Below are 17,821 nucleotides of genomic sequence, written 5' to 3'. Positions count from 1 at the left end.
ATATCTCTATGGGAAACTGCTAATTGGTTCTGGGATGACCATTGTATGTGGAGTGTATGGGGAGTGTTTAACAAACCAGGGTGCCTCCAGCTGTTGCACAACTACAACTCCCAGCATGCATGTACAGCCATTGACTGTCTGGGCATGCTGGGAGTTATAGTTTTGCAACAGCTGGAGGCACACTGATAGGTAAACATTGATGTATGGGGTGTATAGTGTGTATATGTATTGTATGCTATAGCTCCCTCTAGTGTTATAGCTCCCTCTAGTGGCCATAACACTGCACACACTGATCTGCTACACAGATCACTGCCATGCATTAACAGGCTTGGAGCAATCAATCGCTGATCGGACGCAACGTAGGCATGTAAGGGGACCTCCACTCGCGTTCTAGCTGATCGGGATTTCACCGCAATGGTCCCGATCAGTCCGACTGAGCTGCCAGGAGTGTATTTTTGTTACTTTAGATGCGGCGATCAATTTTGAACGCCGCGTCTAAAGGGTTAATAGTGTGTGGCAGAACGATTGGTGCCGCACACTATTAGCCCAGGGTCCCGGCTTTCATTAGCCACCAGGACCAACCCGCTATGACGTGGTGTCACCGCGTGACCTCGTGTTACAGACCAGGACCAGGGCGTACAGGTACGCCCTGCGTCCTTAAGAGGTTAATGTTATATTTCAATAGTTTTGGAGGTCTATTTTTTTACATTAAAAAATGGGAAACGGCACTTTTATTAAGTTTTTGTTTTAACATTTTTTTTGTCCCTATAGGGGACTATATAGTGCTATACATAGGCATAGCATTGATCAGTGATATTGGCGATCTACTTGTATAGCCTGTCAGAAGGAAGACTATAGAAGATCACCGAAGCCGGCCCTGGAGCAGGCGACACTCTGGCTGCCATCTTGACTCATCGGACTGTGGTCCAATGAGTCTTTCAAAGGCCTCTTGTACTTCAGATCAGTATTGTGTATCGTTATGTACCGAGTTTAAAGGGTTACTCCCATGCCCCAGCCTTCTGAACATCCGGTTCAGAAGGCTTGGAGCAGCGGCCGGGGTTGCAATGTCACGGCCACGCCCCCTCCATTGATGTCTATGGGAGGGGGCGTGACGCCCCCTCCCATAGACATCAATGGAGGGGGAGTGGTGTGACGTCACAAAGGGGCGTGGGCGTGACCACTGCTTAAAGCCTTCTGAACCGGATGTTCACGGGAGTACCCCTTTAACACATGGATTAAAAAAACAAATAGACAGAACTTGTGAAATGTAGTTTAATGTATCAAAAAAGAACAATTTTAGTCATACAAACAAAAACAATAACAAATGACCTACAGTAATAGGGTTCTTAAAGAGAATGTGTCACCAAATGTTATTAAAAAAAATTCACATTTTTTAAAAATATTTTTGGAAATACAGTATTTAAAAAAATGTCTTACTTGACACAAATTATGAAAAATTTTATAACTTGTCACATCTCCCACTGTTGAGCTAACATGAGGAATCTGGTGAAAGCAAGCAACTTGTCTGACGGCTGCAAATTTGGCCTCGCCCGTCTTTGTGCAAAAGAAGAGGGGGAAAGGGGTTTTGTTGTTTTTTTTCAGTTTTTTATTCCACTTGTGTGCGCCATTTTGTTGAGTGGTGAAGAATGGACTACTAGATGTCTCATGGCCGTTGCCACATGTCAGGGAAATAAACTAGGACCTGGCACTCGTGTATGTGAAGCCAGTGCATGGGGGACGGGCCAAAACCAGGCTAAATCTTCAATGCTTATTGACCCCCATGAAATGACAACCAGTTTTCAAAAACATTTTGAACCTTCGACCTCATGTCCACCCTCCTCCGAGGTCATGGAGAGGCTTGGATCGAGGTCGATTGTATTTTTTGACCATCTTGGTGACATCAGGGATTTTCTTCGACCCTTCTAAGTGCGTAACTTAATAATAATATCCTTATTACATTTGGCACTAGTCTGTACATATTCGTACCAAACAAGCTGGGCGGAGGATTTCCTTCTAGTTGGGGGTTATGGGTCCAACTTCTGGGATCACCCAGCGATCTCCCGTACGGGGTCCCGTACAGTCTGCAGAAAGGGTGTGTGTCAACCACTACACGAAGCGGCGGCCCACACGCCCCCCTCAATGCAGCGCGATGGCAGTGCCGGAGATTGCCGAATGCAGTGCTCCGGCTCTCCCATAGTGTTGTATTTATGGGGCGTGTCAGCTGCTGCTTCGTACGGGGGTCGACAAGCGCCCTTTGTGTGGACTGCCGGGGCCCCCTACAGGAGGTGTTACCAGCCGTCGGACCCCCCAAAGATCTGACATTCATTTCTATGGGAGGGGGGGGGTGTCTGCCGATGTCACGACCACTTGTTTAGAACGCCGGCTGCTTCAGGAGATCTTAGGGGGCCCAAACAGCAGGACCCCCGCGATCAGACATCTTATCCCCTATCCTTTAGATGTCTAGCAGTGGAGTACCCCTTTGAGTTATGAGCCAGTACATGCTGCGGTCATATAGTTACATAGTTAGTACGGTCGAAAAAGACATATGTGCATCAAGTTCAACCAGGGAATTAAGGGGTAGGGGTGCGGCGCGATATTGGGGAAGGGATGGGATTTTATATTTCTTCATAAGCATTAATGTTATTTTGTTCCAGGAATGTATCTAATCCTGTTTTAAAGCTGTTAATTGTTCCTTCTGTGACCAGTTCCTGAGGTAGACCGTTCCATAAATTCACAGTTCTCATGGTAAATTGAGATTATGTAGGGCTATGCCATATGGCCGCTGGGAATGTCCTATCTGGCAGTCTTCAATAAATTTGGCGTGTCCATAATGCACATTTGTGCTGTCTTAAAGAGGTCTACACTTTTATTTTCCCTAATTCTAGTTTAGTTTTTATTTTTGTATATATAATTAAAATAAAGAATTAAAATTCCCTTTCCCCGTGAGGGGTTGTCATTAAATCATTCTTAACAAAACTTAATTATATGGTATTTACCAACATGGCTTCTCTGGTGTGACTTTTCTCATGTCTGACCACATCTGATTTCTTTGTAAAACATTTCCCACATTCTGAACATGAATACGGCTTCTCCCCTGTGTGACTTCTCTGGTGTACAACAAGAGTTGATTTCTCTGTGAAGCATTTCCCACATTCTGAACATGAATACGGTTTCTCTGTCGTGTGAGTTCTTTCGTGTCTAATAAGATGGGATTGATCTGTAAAACATTTCCCACATTGTAAACATGAATACGGCTTCTCTCCTGTGTGCACTCTCTTATGGATAACAAGCAGTTGTTTAAACGTGAAACATTTGCCACACTCGGAGCATAAATATGGTTTCTCTCCCGTGTGAATTCGCTCATGTTTAACAAGGTAGGATTTGTCTTTGAAACATTTCCCACATTCTGAACATGAAAACGGCTTCTCCCCTGTGTGAATTCTCTGATGTACAACAAGATCTTTTTTTCTTCTAAAACATCTTTTACATTCTGCACATGAATACGGCTTCTCCCCTGTGTGAATTCTCTCATGTATAACAAGATTTGATTGTTTTATAAAACACTTCCCACATTCTGCACATGAATATATCTTCTCTCCTGTATGACTTCTCTCATGTATAATAAGATGTGACTTATAGGTAAAACATTTCCCACATTCAGAACATGAATATATTGTCTCTATTCTTTTGTGACTTCTTTCATGTTTATAAAGAATTGATTGATCTTTAAAACGTGCTCCGCATTCTGAACAGGAATATGGCTTATCTCTCATGTGACTTCTATCGTGTTTAACAAGTTTTGATTGATTTGCAAAACATTTCCCACATTCTGTACACACATACAACTTCCTGTTTTTGTGACTTTTTTTGTGTGTAATAAGACCCAATTTGTTTGTAAAATATCTTCCGCATTCGTCACAATGAAAACCTTTCCCCGCTGCCGGTTCTGTACTAATATGTAGTTGGGCAGGAGAAGGTTCCCCATGATCAGGGGGATTATTATAGGATAGATCTGGATGGACATTAGGGGTAAGGAGGTCTTCTCCTGAGGATCGCTCCATGATCCCTCCATCTTCTCCTGAGGAGCGCCCCATGATCTCTCCATCTTCTCCTGAGGGGCGCTCCATGATCTCTTCATCTTCTCCTGAGGGGCGCTCCATGATCTCACCATCTTCTCCTGAGGGGCGCTCCATGATCTCTCCATCTTCTCCTTTATCATTCAGGGATAACATGAAGTTTACCTCAAAATTCTTACTGGGATTTCCTGTTGGGGTAAAAAAAAAGGTTAAGACATTTGGTCTATTTAGGTCCATAAATATATATATATGTATGTAACATTGACGCAAAAGAGATCCTGTAAATTTTTCCTGTTTTTGGGGGGGCAGGGGGGATATATGGCTCTGAAAACGTCACCAAAACTGCTGCCGTGATGTCGAAACAAACATCCGTTACGTCTCCCAAAGTTTTCTTGTATGATCCGCTCCTTTTTCTGGCCAGGAAGCCCCTTTTATACCCAGGACACTGAACCCTGAGCTATTTCCATCAGGTTCCTTTACGGAAATTCTGGGATAGCGCAGAAATGTTTACATAATTTTTCACGTCATGCCAGATGTTGGCAAACCTAAGTCTTGAGTGCAATGAGGCGGGTCCCGGTTATGATGTGCACTCAGTTGCTGAGCGCACTGCGAAGCTCGGGAGCGGAGAGTGCAGGCGGCTTATCACCCCTCTGTGATAGTGATGAGGAGTCCCACCAGCAGGTATGGGGGACATTTTTTACGAGAACAAGTACTCGTGCAAATGTCCAGTATCGGTCCCAGTATCGGTATCGAGACATCCCCATCTTCTGGCAAGTGATACATTTCCTACGACCACATTCATATGTTCGAACCAAATCTCTGTCTTAACCAGTTTCCTTTCTGACAAAAAGGGGGGGATGAGGGGAGGGGGGCAAGAATTTTACCTATATATGGTTATCTACCAGGATTCCATATGGACTCCGTCAGCTCTGAGACACCGCAGGGTAACTCTACCTGAGCAAACTATCGACTATAGGCAGAAGCAAAGAACGGCTTGGTACCCGATGTAGAGGTCTCCTTACTTGTCTTCTCTGAGAGGTCGGGGTCTTTGCATCTAGACAAATGTGCGGTCCTGGCTTGGGCTTATTCTAAATCTCTCAGATGACCTTGGGCAGGTAACACTCCGCAGCAAACGTTCTATCATCTGAACAATTGCCACTCAGCCTGTACCTTACTCCATAGGGAATAGTTTTGCCCCCCCCCCCCCCCCTTCCATGTTTAGGGTGGCATGAGGAAGCCAACAATATGGAGTTTCCAAACATTTCGGAAAAATGGAATTCACCAGAAGTTCTTCTCGAAACACCCAAAGGTTCAGCTATGGATCTCCCTAGCCAACAGATACTGTGGAAAAATGGATGAGCCGGAGTGATGGTTTATAACTCCTCCCAATACATCATATGAATCTTGGCATGGAACGGGGCGAGCCTTGCCCCCATTGAATCCTCTTTCACATGTAATAATATTCTCCATCAAAGAGGAAAATAATGTTCATGGGGGGGGGGAGGTGACCCTGGAGGAGTATAAACAACGGGGCAAGGACCCAAGGTGGTATTCTCTCTCCGTTCTGTGGCATCTAAGATCCCTAATAAAGGCTTAGTACACGTTGTTGACAGTTTAAAGGGGTACCCCACTGCCCCAGTGTTCAGAACATTTACTTCCAAACGCTGGGTGCGGACGTCACAGCCACGCCCCATCAATGTAAGTCTATGGGAGGGGGCGTGGCAGCTGCCACGCCCCCTCCCATAGACTTGCATTGAGGGTGTGTGGTGTGATGTCATGAGGGGCGTGACTGTGACGTCACAGCCCCCACTGCCTGCACCCAGCATTTGGAGCTAAATGTTCCAAACACTGGGGCAGTGAAGTACCACTTTAAGATAAAATTCCACCCACTCAACCGATACCCGTGATGATAAGTCTGGGTGGTGGGGAACAAATCCCTTTATGGACCTTAGGAGGGGAATGAATCACAGGGGGGGCAGGGTTGGTTGTGTATTGGTATGAATTAGACATTCTGCCATTGGAAACCATGATTTGACCAGACAAAAGGACCTTAGTAAAAGCCGAATGACAATTGTTGGACAGGTTATGAGGTCATTTCCTGTGGGCACCAGAGGCTACAATGTCTTTTTAACCCCTTTTTCTTTACCCCCTTCTCATCCTACAATAATATGATCAATGAATGATCATCTACGAGCCTAATAGATCTCCATCTTCCACTACATGATGAAGTCTTTGTGCAGGAAAATCGACCCGTTTGGACAATTCACACCGTTCTGGCTAGTTAGATGAAAGTCCTGACATGACTTGTTCTACCTCGTCTAGAGAGGTCTATAGGATAAAGATCTGGGGATTGTGAAGGCCAAAAAAGTAAGGAAAACTCCCGGTCACGTTCCCGTTGCCAATTCATGATTATACAGACCTTGTGCTGTTGACACTCTCCACCTATCATAGGAGAAACTGCAACCATGACGAAATAAACTTGGTCACCATAATACTTCCATAAGCCTTCTATACAGAGATCTGGATCCATCTGACCAGGCCATGTTTCTATATAGAGATCTGGATCCATCTGACCAGGACATGTCTCTCTATAGAGATCTGGATCCATCTGACCAGGACATGTTTCTCTCTAGAGATCTGGATCCATCTGACCAGGACATGTTTCTCTATAGAGATCTGGATCCATCTGACCGGGTCATGTTTCTCTATAGAGATCTGGATCCATCTGACCGGGTCATGTTTCTCTATAGAGATCTGAACCCATCTGACCAGGCCATGTTTCTCTATAGAGATCTGGATCCATCTGACCAGGCCATGTATCTCTATAGAGATCTGGATCCATCTGACCAGGCCATGTATCTCTATAGAGATCTGGATCCATCTGACCAGGCCATGTATCTCTATAGAGATCTGGATCCATCTGACCAGGTCATGTTTCTCTATAGAGATCTGGACCCATCTGACCAGGCCATGTTTCTCTATAGAGATCTGGATCCATCTGACCAGGCCATGTTTCTCTATAGAGATCTGGATCCATCTGACCAGGCCATGTTTCTCTATAGAGATCAGGATCCATCTGACCAGGTCATGTTTCTCTATAGAGATCTGGATCCATCTGACCAGGACATGTTTCTCTATAGAGATCTGGATCCATCTGACCAGGACATGTTTCTCTATAGAGATCTGGAACCATCTGACCAGGTCATGTTTCTCTATAGAGATCTGGAACCATCTGACAAGGTCATGTTTCTCTACAGAGATCTGGATCCATCTGACCAGGCCATGTTTCTCTACAGAGATCTGGATCCATCTGATCAGGACATGTTTCTCTACAGAGATCTGGATCCATCTGACCAGGTCATGTTTCTCTATAGAGATCTGGATCCATCTGACCAGGACATGTTTCTCTATAGAGATCTGGATCCATCTGACCAGGACATGTTTCTCTATAGAGATCTGAACCCATCTGACCAGGACATGTTTCTCTATAGAGATCTGGATCCATCTGACCAGGCCATGTTTCTCTATAGAGATCTGGATCCATCTGACCAGGCCATGTTTCTCTATAGAGATCTGGATCCATCTGACCAGGCCATGTTTCTCTATAATAGAGATCTGGATCCATCTGACCAGGCCATGTTTCTCTATAGAGATCAGGATCCATCTGACCAGGCCATGTTTCTCTATAGAGATCAGGATCCATCTGACCAGGTCATGTTTCTCTATAGAGATCTGGATCCATCTGACCAGGACATGTTTCTCTATAGAGATCTGGATCCATCTGACCAGGACATGTTTCTCTATAGAGATCTGGATCCATCTGACCAGGACATGTTTCTCTATAGAGATCAGGATTCATCTGACCAGGCCATGTTTCTCTATAGAGATCTGGAACCATCTGACCAGGTCATGTTTCTCTACAGAGATCTGGATCCATCTGACCAGGCCATGTTTCTCTACAGAGATCTGGATCCATCTGACCAGGCCATGTTTCTCTATAGAGATCTGGATCCATCTGACCAGGACATGTTTCTCTATAGAGATCTGGATCCATCTGACCAGGACATGTTTCTCTATAGAGATCTGAACCCATCTGACCAGGACATGTTTCTCTATAGAGATCTGGATCCATCTGACCAGGACATGTTTCTCTATAGAGATCTGGATCCATCTGACAGGCCATGTTTCTCTATAGATCTGGATCCATCTGACCAGGTCATGTTTCTCTATAGAGATCTGGATCCATCTGACCAGGACATGTTTCTCTATAGAGATCTGGATCCATCTGACCAGGCCATGTTTCTCTATAGAGATCTGGATCCATCTGACCAGGCCATGTTTCTCTATAGAGATCTGGATCCATCTGACCAGGTCATGTTTCTCTATAGAGATCTGGATCCATCTGACCTGGTCATGTTTCTCTATAGAGATCTGGATCCATCTGACCAGGCCATGTTTCTCTATAGAGATCTGAACCCATCTGACCAGGCCATGTTTCTCTATAGAGATCTGGATCCATCTGACCAGGCCATGTTTCTCTATAGAGATCAGGATCCATCTGACCAGGCCATGTTTCTCCATAGAGATCTGGATCCATCTGACCAGGCCATGTTTCTCCATAGAGATCTGGATCCATCTGACCAGGCCATGTTTCTCTATAGAGATCTGGATCCATCTGACCAGGCAATGTTTCTCCATAGAGATCTGGATCCATCTGACCAGGACATGTTTCTCTATAGAGATCTGGATCCATCTGACCAGGCCATGTTTCTCTATAGAGATCTGGATCCATCTGACCAGGCCATGTTTCTCTATAGAGATCTGGATCCATCTGACCAGGACATGTTTCTCTATAGAGATCTGGATCCATCTGACCAGGACATGTTTCTCTATAGAGATCTGGATCCATCTGACCAGGTCATGTTTCTCTATAGAGATCTGGATCCATCTGACCAGGACATGTTTCTCTATAGAGATCTGGATCCATCTGAACAGGCCATGTTTCTCTATAAATCTGGATCCATCTGACCAGGTCATGTTTCTCTATAGAGATCTGGATCCATCTGACCGGGACATGTTTCTCTATAGAGATCTGGATCCATCTGACCAGGTCATGTTTCTCTATAGAGATCTGGATCCATCTGACCAGGACATGTTTCTCTATAGAGATCTGGATCCATCTGACCAGGACATGTTTCTCTATAAATCTGGATCCATCTGACCAGGTCATGTTTCTCTATAGAGATCTGGATCCATCTGACCAGGACATGTTTCTCTATAGAGATCTGGATCCATCTGACCAGGCCATGTTTCTCTATAGAGATCTGGATCCATCTGACCAGGACATGTTTCTCTATAGAGATCTGGATCCATCTTACTATATAAAATTTCTCCACTGTTGATACAATTTTTTGCCTATTGGGCCCAAGGAGTCTTATCTTTATTTTACTTAGATATTATTTAAATCCATTATTACATACCCGGGGTAACACCTCCTGGCATTATTACATACCTGGGGTAACACCTCCTGGGATTATTACATACCTGGGGTAACACCTCCTGGCATTATTACATACCTGGGTTAACACCTCCTGGCATTATTACATACCTGGGGTAACACCTCCTGGGATTATTACATACCTGGGGTAACACCTCCTGGCATTATTACATACCTGGGGTAACACCTCCTGGCATTATTACATACCTGGGTTAACACCTCCTGGCATTATTACATACCTGGGTTAACACCTCCTGGCATTATTACATACCTGGGTTAACACCTCCTGGCATTAACACCTCCTGGCATTATTACATACCTGGGTTAACACCTCCTGGCATTATTACATACCTGGGTTAACACCTCCTGGCATTATTACATACCTGAGTTAACACCTCCTGGCATTATTACATACCTGGGGTAACACCTCCTGGCATTATTACATACCTGGGGTAACACCTCCTGGCATTATTACATACCTGGGGTAACACCTCCTGGCATTAAAACATACCTGGGGTAACACCTCCTGGCATTATAACATACCTGGGGTAACACCTCCTGGCATTAATACATACCTGGGGCAACACCTCCTGGAATTATTACATACCCAGGGTAACACCTCCTGGCATTATTACATACCTGGGGTAACACCTCCTAGAATTATTACATACCTGGGGTAACACCTCCTGGCATTATTACATACCTGGGGTAACACCTCCTGGAATTTCCTCCATCACGTCCCTCATACACGGGTGATGGTCCCTCATCCTCTCTTCTTCATCCTCCACCTTAATAATTATCAGATCTTCCTCCTGAGGTAAAATATACAATTCACTACAATACAGGAGGAAACATCTAACAGATCAACATAAGAGACCCCCACATCTATGACTGCAGGACCCCCCTATAGAGATATAGGATCAGCCTCATCTACCTGATGCTTCTCTGGGACATTTCCCTCTGGACAGTCCTGGGAATACAGAGGGCGGGGACACCTCTCGGGTGGATTTCTATCAATGACTCCATCTGTAGGGAACACACAGTGATGAATAGATTATTCCATGTGATGATCAGATGATGGGTGTAGTAGTATCTAGGAGACCCTCCACCAATAATAGTCTCCCCCTCCTTACACTGCTGATCGGCCCCGAAATCCGTCTCCTCTTCTGGTTCATCTTTAACCTCAACCTTAACATTGATCAGGTTTTCATCCTAAAGAGCAAAATAAAAAATAAACCACAAAATAAAAGGGGCTCCCGAATTCCATTATAACCTGGGGGGGCACACGGCCCCATGGTCCCCAGTATACATGTCCCCCTCCTCCTTATTTCCTTCTTCTCCTTTATCTCCACAGGTTGTTTTCCTCAGTTATTCTGCCCGGTAACAGCTGTTCTGCTGAGAGATGGATTCCTGCTTCTGATTGGAGGATCAGATTCTGCCCGGTAACCATGATCTTCTGCCCAGCGATGCTCCAGCCCAACAACAGCATTCTGATTGGCTGGAGGCCCATTGGCGGGAAAAGTATTTCCCTTCTATACTGGGCTGTGGTGTCTCCAGCTCAGTCACCTGTGGGAAGATTAGAAGAAGCCCCGCCCTCCCCCTTTTATTTCACTTTCCTTTCCATCACAATGTTTTATAGAAGAGGTAAGTGACCCGAGAAGTCATGGGGGACATGTCTATTATTATATCTTATTGGGGTTCTGCTATTTTATTACTACGACTTTGGTTTGAGGATTTGGCATTATAATCATAATTATTTATTTATTCTTGTGCAGAGTCGGGGCGCCGGGCTGGAGATCGTGGGGGCCCCATCCAAATCAAACAGAGTTCCCCTTTAATTAGGGTGGGATTTATGGTGCCATGATCAGGGGTTCAATCACTTTATGGTCAAATTTTGTAATCTTTAACACCATTTACCTGATGCTTCTCTGGGACATTTCCCTCTGGAAAGTCCTGGGAATACAGAGGACGGGGACACCTCTCGGGAGGATTTCTATCAATGACTCCATCTGTAGGGAACACACAGGGAATGAATACATCAGTGCTGGATAGATTTCTATGTTACTAGGTATTGAGAGTGATATCTATATATATGTCTCTTCTTACCTTGTGATGTGAGGGGCCGGTGATCCTCCATCATGACTATGTCCTGGTACAGATCCTTGTGTCCTTCTACATACTCCCACTCCTCCATGGAGAAATAGACCGCCACATCCTGACACCTTATAGGAACCTGACACACAATGATACCGTCATCACCAGACCCCTCCATTACTGTATAATGTCCCAGCAGTGTCACCTCTCTAATCATCATCAGACCCCTCCATTACTATATAATGTCCCAGCAGTGTCACCTCTCTAATCATCACCAGACCCCTCCATTACTGTATAATGTCCCAGCAGTGTCACCTCTCCAGTCATCACCAGACCCCTCCATTACTGTATAATGTCCCAGCAGTGTCACCTCTCCAGTCATCACCAGACCCCTCCATTACTGTATAATGTCCCAGCAGTGTCACCTCTCCAGTCATCACCAGACCCCTCCATTACTGTATAATGTCCCAGCAGTGTCACCTCTCCAGTCATCACCAGACCCCTCCATTACTGTATAATGTCCTAGCAGTGTCACCTCTCCAGTCATCACCAGACCCCTCCATTACTGTATAATGTCCCAGCAGTGTCACCTCTCCATTCATCACAAGACCCCTCCATTACTGTATAATGTCCCAGCAGTGTCACCTCTCCAGTCATCACCAGACCCCTCCATTACTGTATAATGTCCCAGCAGTGTCACCTCTCCAGTCATCACCAGACCCCTCCATTACTGTATAATGTCCCAGCAGTGTCACCTCTCTAATCATCACCAGACCCCTCAATTACTGTATAATGTCCCAGCAGTGTCACCTCTCTAATCATCACCAGACCCCTCCATTACTGTATAATGTCCCAGCAGTGTCACCTCTCCAGTCATCACCAGACCCCTCCATTACTGTATAATGTCCAGCAGTGTCACCTCTTTAATCATCACCAGACCCCTCCATTACTGTATAATGTCCCAGCAGTGTCACCTCTGCAGTCATCATCAGACCCCTCCATTATTGTATAATGTCCCAGCAGGGTCACCTCTCCAGTCAGCAGCTCAGTGATCCTGTGGATGAGTTCTAGGATCTTCTTCTCATGTATCAGTGAGTGAGGTGGAGGCTTCATGATGGGGCCCCGGGCCCTGCTACATTCTCCTGACTCATGGAGATGGCTGCTGGGGGCCACACACTCCCCCCATGTCTTCTTCACTATGGTGTAATCCTGTGTATGGAGAGAGACAATGAGGGGACTGACCCCAGTATTCCTCCCCCACTACAAAGAGGAGATTGTGCCCCCTGTATAGAGCTCTAGTGAGCGCATCTGGAATACTGGGGTCAGTTCTGGAGACCTCACCAACAAAGAGACATCCAGAACATAGAGCGGGGCCAAAGATGGGGGACAACAATGGTGGAAATGTAGATGGGGGACAACAATGGTGGAAATGTAGATGGGGGGGACAACAATGGTGGAAATGCAGATGGGGACAACAATGGTGGAAATGTAGATGGGGACAACAATGGTGGAAATGTAGATGGGGGGACAACAATGGTGGAAATGTAGATGAGGACAACAATGGTGGAAATGTAGATGGGAACAACAATGGTGGAAATGTAGATGGGGACAATAATGGTGAAAATGTAGATGTGGACAACAATGGTGGAAATGTAGATGGGGGGGAAAACAATGGTGGAAATGTAGATGGGGACAACAATGGTGAAAATGTAGATGTGGACAACAATGGTGAAAATGTAGATGTGGACAACAATGGTGGAAATGTAGATGGGGGGGACAACAATGGTGGAAATGTAGATGAGGACAACAATGGTGGAAATGTAGATGGGGACAACAATGGTGGAAATGTAGATGGGGGACAACAATGGTGGAAATGTAGATGGGGGCCAACAATGGTGGAAATGTAGATGGGGGCCAACAATGGTGGAAATGTAGATGGGGGCCAACAATGGTGGAAATGTAGATGGGGGCCAACAATGGTGGAAATGTAGATGGAGGGGACAACAATGGTGGAAATGTAGATGAGGACAACAATGGTGGAAATGTAGATGGGGCCAACAATGGTGGAAATGTAGATGGGGGCCAACAATGGTGGAAATGTAGATGGGGGCCAACAATGGTGGAAATGTAGATGGGGGCCAACAATGGTGGAAATGTAGATGGGGGCCAACAATGGTGGAAATGTAGATGGGGGCCAACAATGGTGGAAATGTAGATGGGGGCCAACAATGGTGGAAATGTAGATGGGGGCCAACAATGGTGGAAATGTAGATGAGGACCAACAATGGTGGAAATGTAGATGAGGACAACAATGGTGGAAATGTAGATGGAGACAACAATGGTGGAAATGTAGATGGGGCCAACAATGGTGGAAATGTAGATGAGGACCAACAATGGTGGAAATGTAGATGGGGACAACAATGGTGGAAATGTAGATGGAGACAACAATGGTGGAAATGTAGATGGGGCCAACAATGGTGGAAATGTAGATGGGGGCCAACAATGGTGGAAATGTAGATGGGGGCCAACAATGGTGGAAATGTAGATGGGGGCCAACAATGGTGGAAATGTAGATGGGGGCCAACAATGGTGGAAATGTAGATGAGGACCAACAATGGTGGAAATGTAGATGAGGACAACAATGGTGGAAATGTAGATGGGGGGCCAACAATGGTGGAAATGTAGATGGGGCCAACAATGGTGGAAATGTAGATGAGGACAACAATGGTGGAAATGTAGATGGGGGCCAACAATGGTGGAAATGTAGATGGGGGCCAACAATGGTGGAAATGTAGATGGGGGCCAACAATGGTGGAAATGTAGATGGGGGCCAACAATGGTGGAAATGTAGATGGGGGCCAACAATGGTGGAAATGTAGATGGGGGGACAAAAATGGTGGAAATGTAGATGGTGGACAACAATGGTGGAAATGTAGATGGGGGCCAACAATGGTGGAAATGTAGATGGGGGCCAACAATGGTGGAAATGTAGATGTGGGCCAACAATGGTGGAAATGTAGATGGGGGCCAACAATGGTGGAAATGTAGATGGGGGGACAACAATGGTGGAAATATAGATGGGGGGACAACAATGGTGGAAATGTAGATGGGGGGACAACAATGGTGGAAATGTAGATGGGGGGACAACAATGGTGGAAATGTAGATGGGCGACAACAATGGTGGAAATGTAGATGGGCGACAACAATGGTGGAAATGTAGATGGGCGACAACAATGGTGGAAATGTAGATGGGGACAACAATGGTGGAAATGTAGATGGGGGGACAACAATGATGGAAATGTAGATGGGGGGACAACAATGGTGGAAATGTAGATGAGGACAACAATGGTGGAAATGTAGATGGGGACAACAATGGTGGAAATGTAGATGGGGACAACAATGGTGGAAATGTAGATGGGGACAACAATGGTGGAAATGTAGATGAGGACAACAATGGTGGAAATGTAGATGGGGGGACAACAATGGTGGAAATGTAGATGGGGCCAACAATGGTGGAAATGTAGATGGGGACAACAATGGTGGAAATGTAGATGGGTCACCTCACCTCTCCGGTCAGCAGGTGGAGAATCTCCAAGGTGAAGTGTAATATTCTCTTAGTCATCTCATTCCTTTCCTTGTCCATCCTTGGGGGTCATTCAGGAGAAGAGGAGACAACTGGATCAGCTGGAGGGGATAGTCCTGTTGCTGCCTTTATAGGAGGAGGAGGGGCCCTAAATCACACAGGGGCCACATCACATACACATCCTCAGTATATATTATCTGGTTATATATCTGTAGTTACTGCTGAGCTCCGCCCACCGCTGTCACATGACCATCTTCACAGGTCCTTCATCCACAATATCTCCTATCCTGCTTAGTACCGCCCCCACATGTACCGGTCACATGATTGTGACATCATCACAGGTCCTACGCAACGGGCTGTCACTGCTGTTGTGTTGTGTAGAGATCTCTGCTCAAGGTAATAGGATGTCATGAGGAGGAGGTTTGTTACTGTGTGTCACCCCAGTAGTAAGGAGATTACATGAGGAGGAGGTTTGTTACAGTGTGTCACCCCAGTAGTAAGGAGATTACATGAGGAGGAGGTTTGTTACAGTGTGTCACCCCAGTAGTAAGGAGATTACATGAGGAGGAGGTTTGTTACAGTGTGTCACCCCAGTAGTGAGGAGATTACATGAGGAGGAGGTTTGTTACAGTGTGTCACCCCAGTAGTAAGGAGATTACACGAGGAGGAGGTTTGTTACAGTGTGTCACCCCAGTAGTAAGGAGATTACATGAGGAGGAGGTTTGTTACAGTGTGTCACCCCAGTGGTAAGGAGATTACATGAGGAGGAGGTTTGTTACAGTGTGTCACCCCAGTAGTAAGGAGATTACATGAGGAGGAGGTTTGTTACTGTGTGTCACCCCAGTAGTAAGGAGATTACATGAGGAGGAGGTTTGTTACAGTGTGTCACCCCAGTAGTAAGGAGATTACACGAGGAGGAGGTTTGTTACAGTGTGTCACCCCAGTAGTAAGGAGATTACATGAGGAGGAGGTTTGTTACAGTGTGTCACCCCAGTGGTAAGGAGATTACATGAGGAGGAGGTTTGTTACAGTGTGTCACCCCAGTAGTAAGGAGATTACATGAGGAGGAGGTTTGTTACTGTGTGTCACCCCAGTAGTAAGGAGATTACATGAGGAGGAGGTTTGTTACAGTGTGTCACCCCAATAGTAAGGAGATTACATGAGGAGGAGGTTTGTTACAGTGTGTCACCCCAGTAGTAAGGAGATTACATGAGGAGGAGGTTTGTTACTGTGTGTCACCCCAGTAGTAAGGAGATTACATGAGGAGGAGGTTTGTTACAGTGTGTCACCCCAGTAGTAAGGAGATTACATGAGGAGGAGGTTTGTTACAGTGTGTCACCCCAGTAGTAAGGAGATTACATGAGGAGGAGGTTTGTTACAGTGTGTCACCCCAGTAGTGAGGAGATTACATGAGGAGGAGGTTTGTTACAGTGTGTCACCCCAGTAGTAAGGAGATTACACGAGGAGGAGGTTTGTTACAGTGTGTCACCCCAGTAGTAAGGAGATTACATGAGGAGGAGGTTTGTTACAGTGTGTCACCCCAGTGGTAAGGAGATTACATGAGGAGGAGGTTTGTTACAGTGTGTCACCCCAGTAGTAAGGAGATTACATGAGGAGGAGGTTTGTTACAGTGTGTCACCCCAGTAGTAAGGAGATTACATGAGGAGGAGGTTTGTTACTGTGTGTCACCCCAGTAGTAAGGAGATTACATGAGGAGGAGGTTTGTTACAGTGTGTCACCCCAATAGTAAGGAGATTACATGAGGAGGAGGTTTGTTACAGTGTGTCACCCCAGTAGTAAGGAGATTACATGAGGAGGAGGTTTGTTACTGTGTGTCACCCCAGTAGTAAGGAGATTACATGAGGAGGAGGTTTGTTACAGTGTGTCACCCCAGTAGTAAGGAGATTACATGAGGAGGAGGTTTGTTACAGTGTGTCACCCCAGTAGTAAGGAGATTACATGAGGAGGAGGATTGTTACAGTGTGTCACCCTAGTAGTAAGGAGATTACATGAGGAGGAGGTTTGTTACAGTGTGTCACCCCAGTGGTAAGGAGATTACATGAGGAGGAGGTTTGTTACAGTGTGTCACCCCAGTAGTGAGGAGATTACATGAGGAGGAGGTTTGTTACAGTGTGTCACCCCAGTAGTAAGGAGATTACATGAGGAGGAGGTTTGTTACAGTGTGTCACCCCAGTAGTAAGGAGATTACATGAGGAGGAGGTTTGTTACAGTGTGTCACCCCAGTAGTAAGGAGATTGCATGAGGAGGGGGTTTGTTACAGTGTGTCACCCCAGTAGTAAGGAGATTACATGAGGAGGAGGTTTGTTACAGTGTGTCACCTCAGTAGTAAGGAGATTACATGAGGAGGAGGTTTGTTACAGTGTGTCACCCCAGTAGTAAAGAGATTAGATGAGGAGGAGGTTTGTTACAGTGTGTCACCCCAGTAGTAAGGAGATTACATGAGAAGGAGGTTTGTTACAGTGTGTCACCCCAGTAGTAAGGAGATTACATGGGGAGGAGGTTTGTTACAGTGTGTCACCCCAGTAGTAAGGAGATTACATGAGGAGGAGG

The 17,821-nt window shown here is 45.7% G+C and overlaps 1 protein-coding gene across 1 annotated transcript in view; it reads right to left on the bottom strand.

Moving 5' to 3' along the window:
• Positions 1-17,821, bottom strand: part of LOC130298009 (uncharacterized) — a 111,325-nt gene that overhangs the window by 45,475 nt on the left and 48,029 nt on the right. Inside the window, exons 11-17 of the mRNA XM_056550889.1 lie at positions 12,697-12,826; positions 11,680-11,806; positions 11,491-11,582; positions 10,707-10,785; positions 10,508-10,599; positions 10,277-10,385; positions 2,985-4,264 (exon numbers count right to left, since the gene is read on the bottom strand). Of these exons, the coding sequence (XP_056406864.1) occupies positions 2,985-4,264; positions 10,277-10,385; positions 10,508-10,599; positions 10,707-10,785; positions 11,491-11,582; positions 11,680-11,806; positions 12,697-12,826 (1,909 nt within the window). The remainder of the gene's footprint in view (positions 1-2,984; positions 4,265-10,276; positions 10,386-10,507; positions 10,600-10,706; positions 10,786-11,490; positions 11,583-11,679; positions 11,807-12,696; positions 12,827-17,821) is intronic.

The sequence above is a fragment of the Hyla sarda genome (assembly GCF_029499605.1).
Source record: "Hyla sarda isolate aHylSar1 chromosome 1 unlocalized genomic scaffold, aHylSar1.hap1 SUPER_1_unloc_15, whole genome shotgun sequence".
Classification (NCBI taxonomy): Eukaryota; Metazoa; Chordata; class Amphibia; order Anura; family Hylidae; genus Hyla; species Hyla sarda.
The sequence above is the reverse complement of the archived record's forward strand: the minus strand, read 5'-3'. Positions and strand labels throughout refer to the sequence as shown.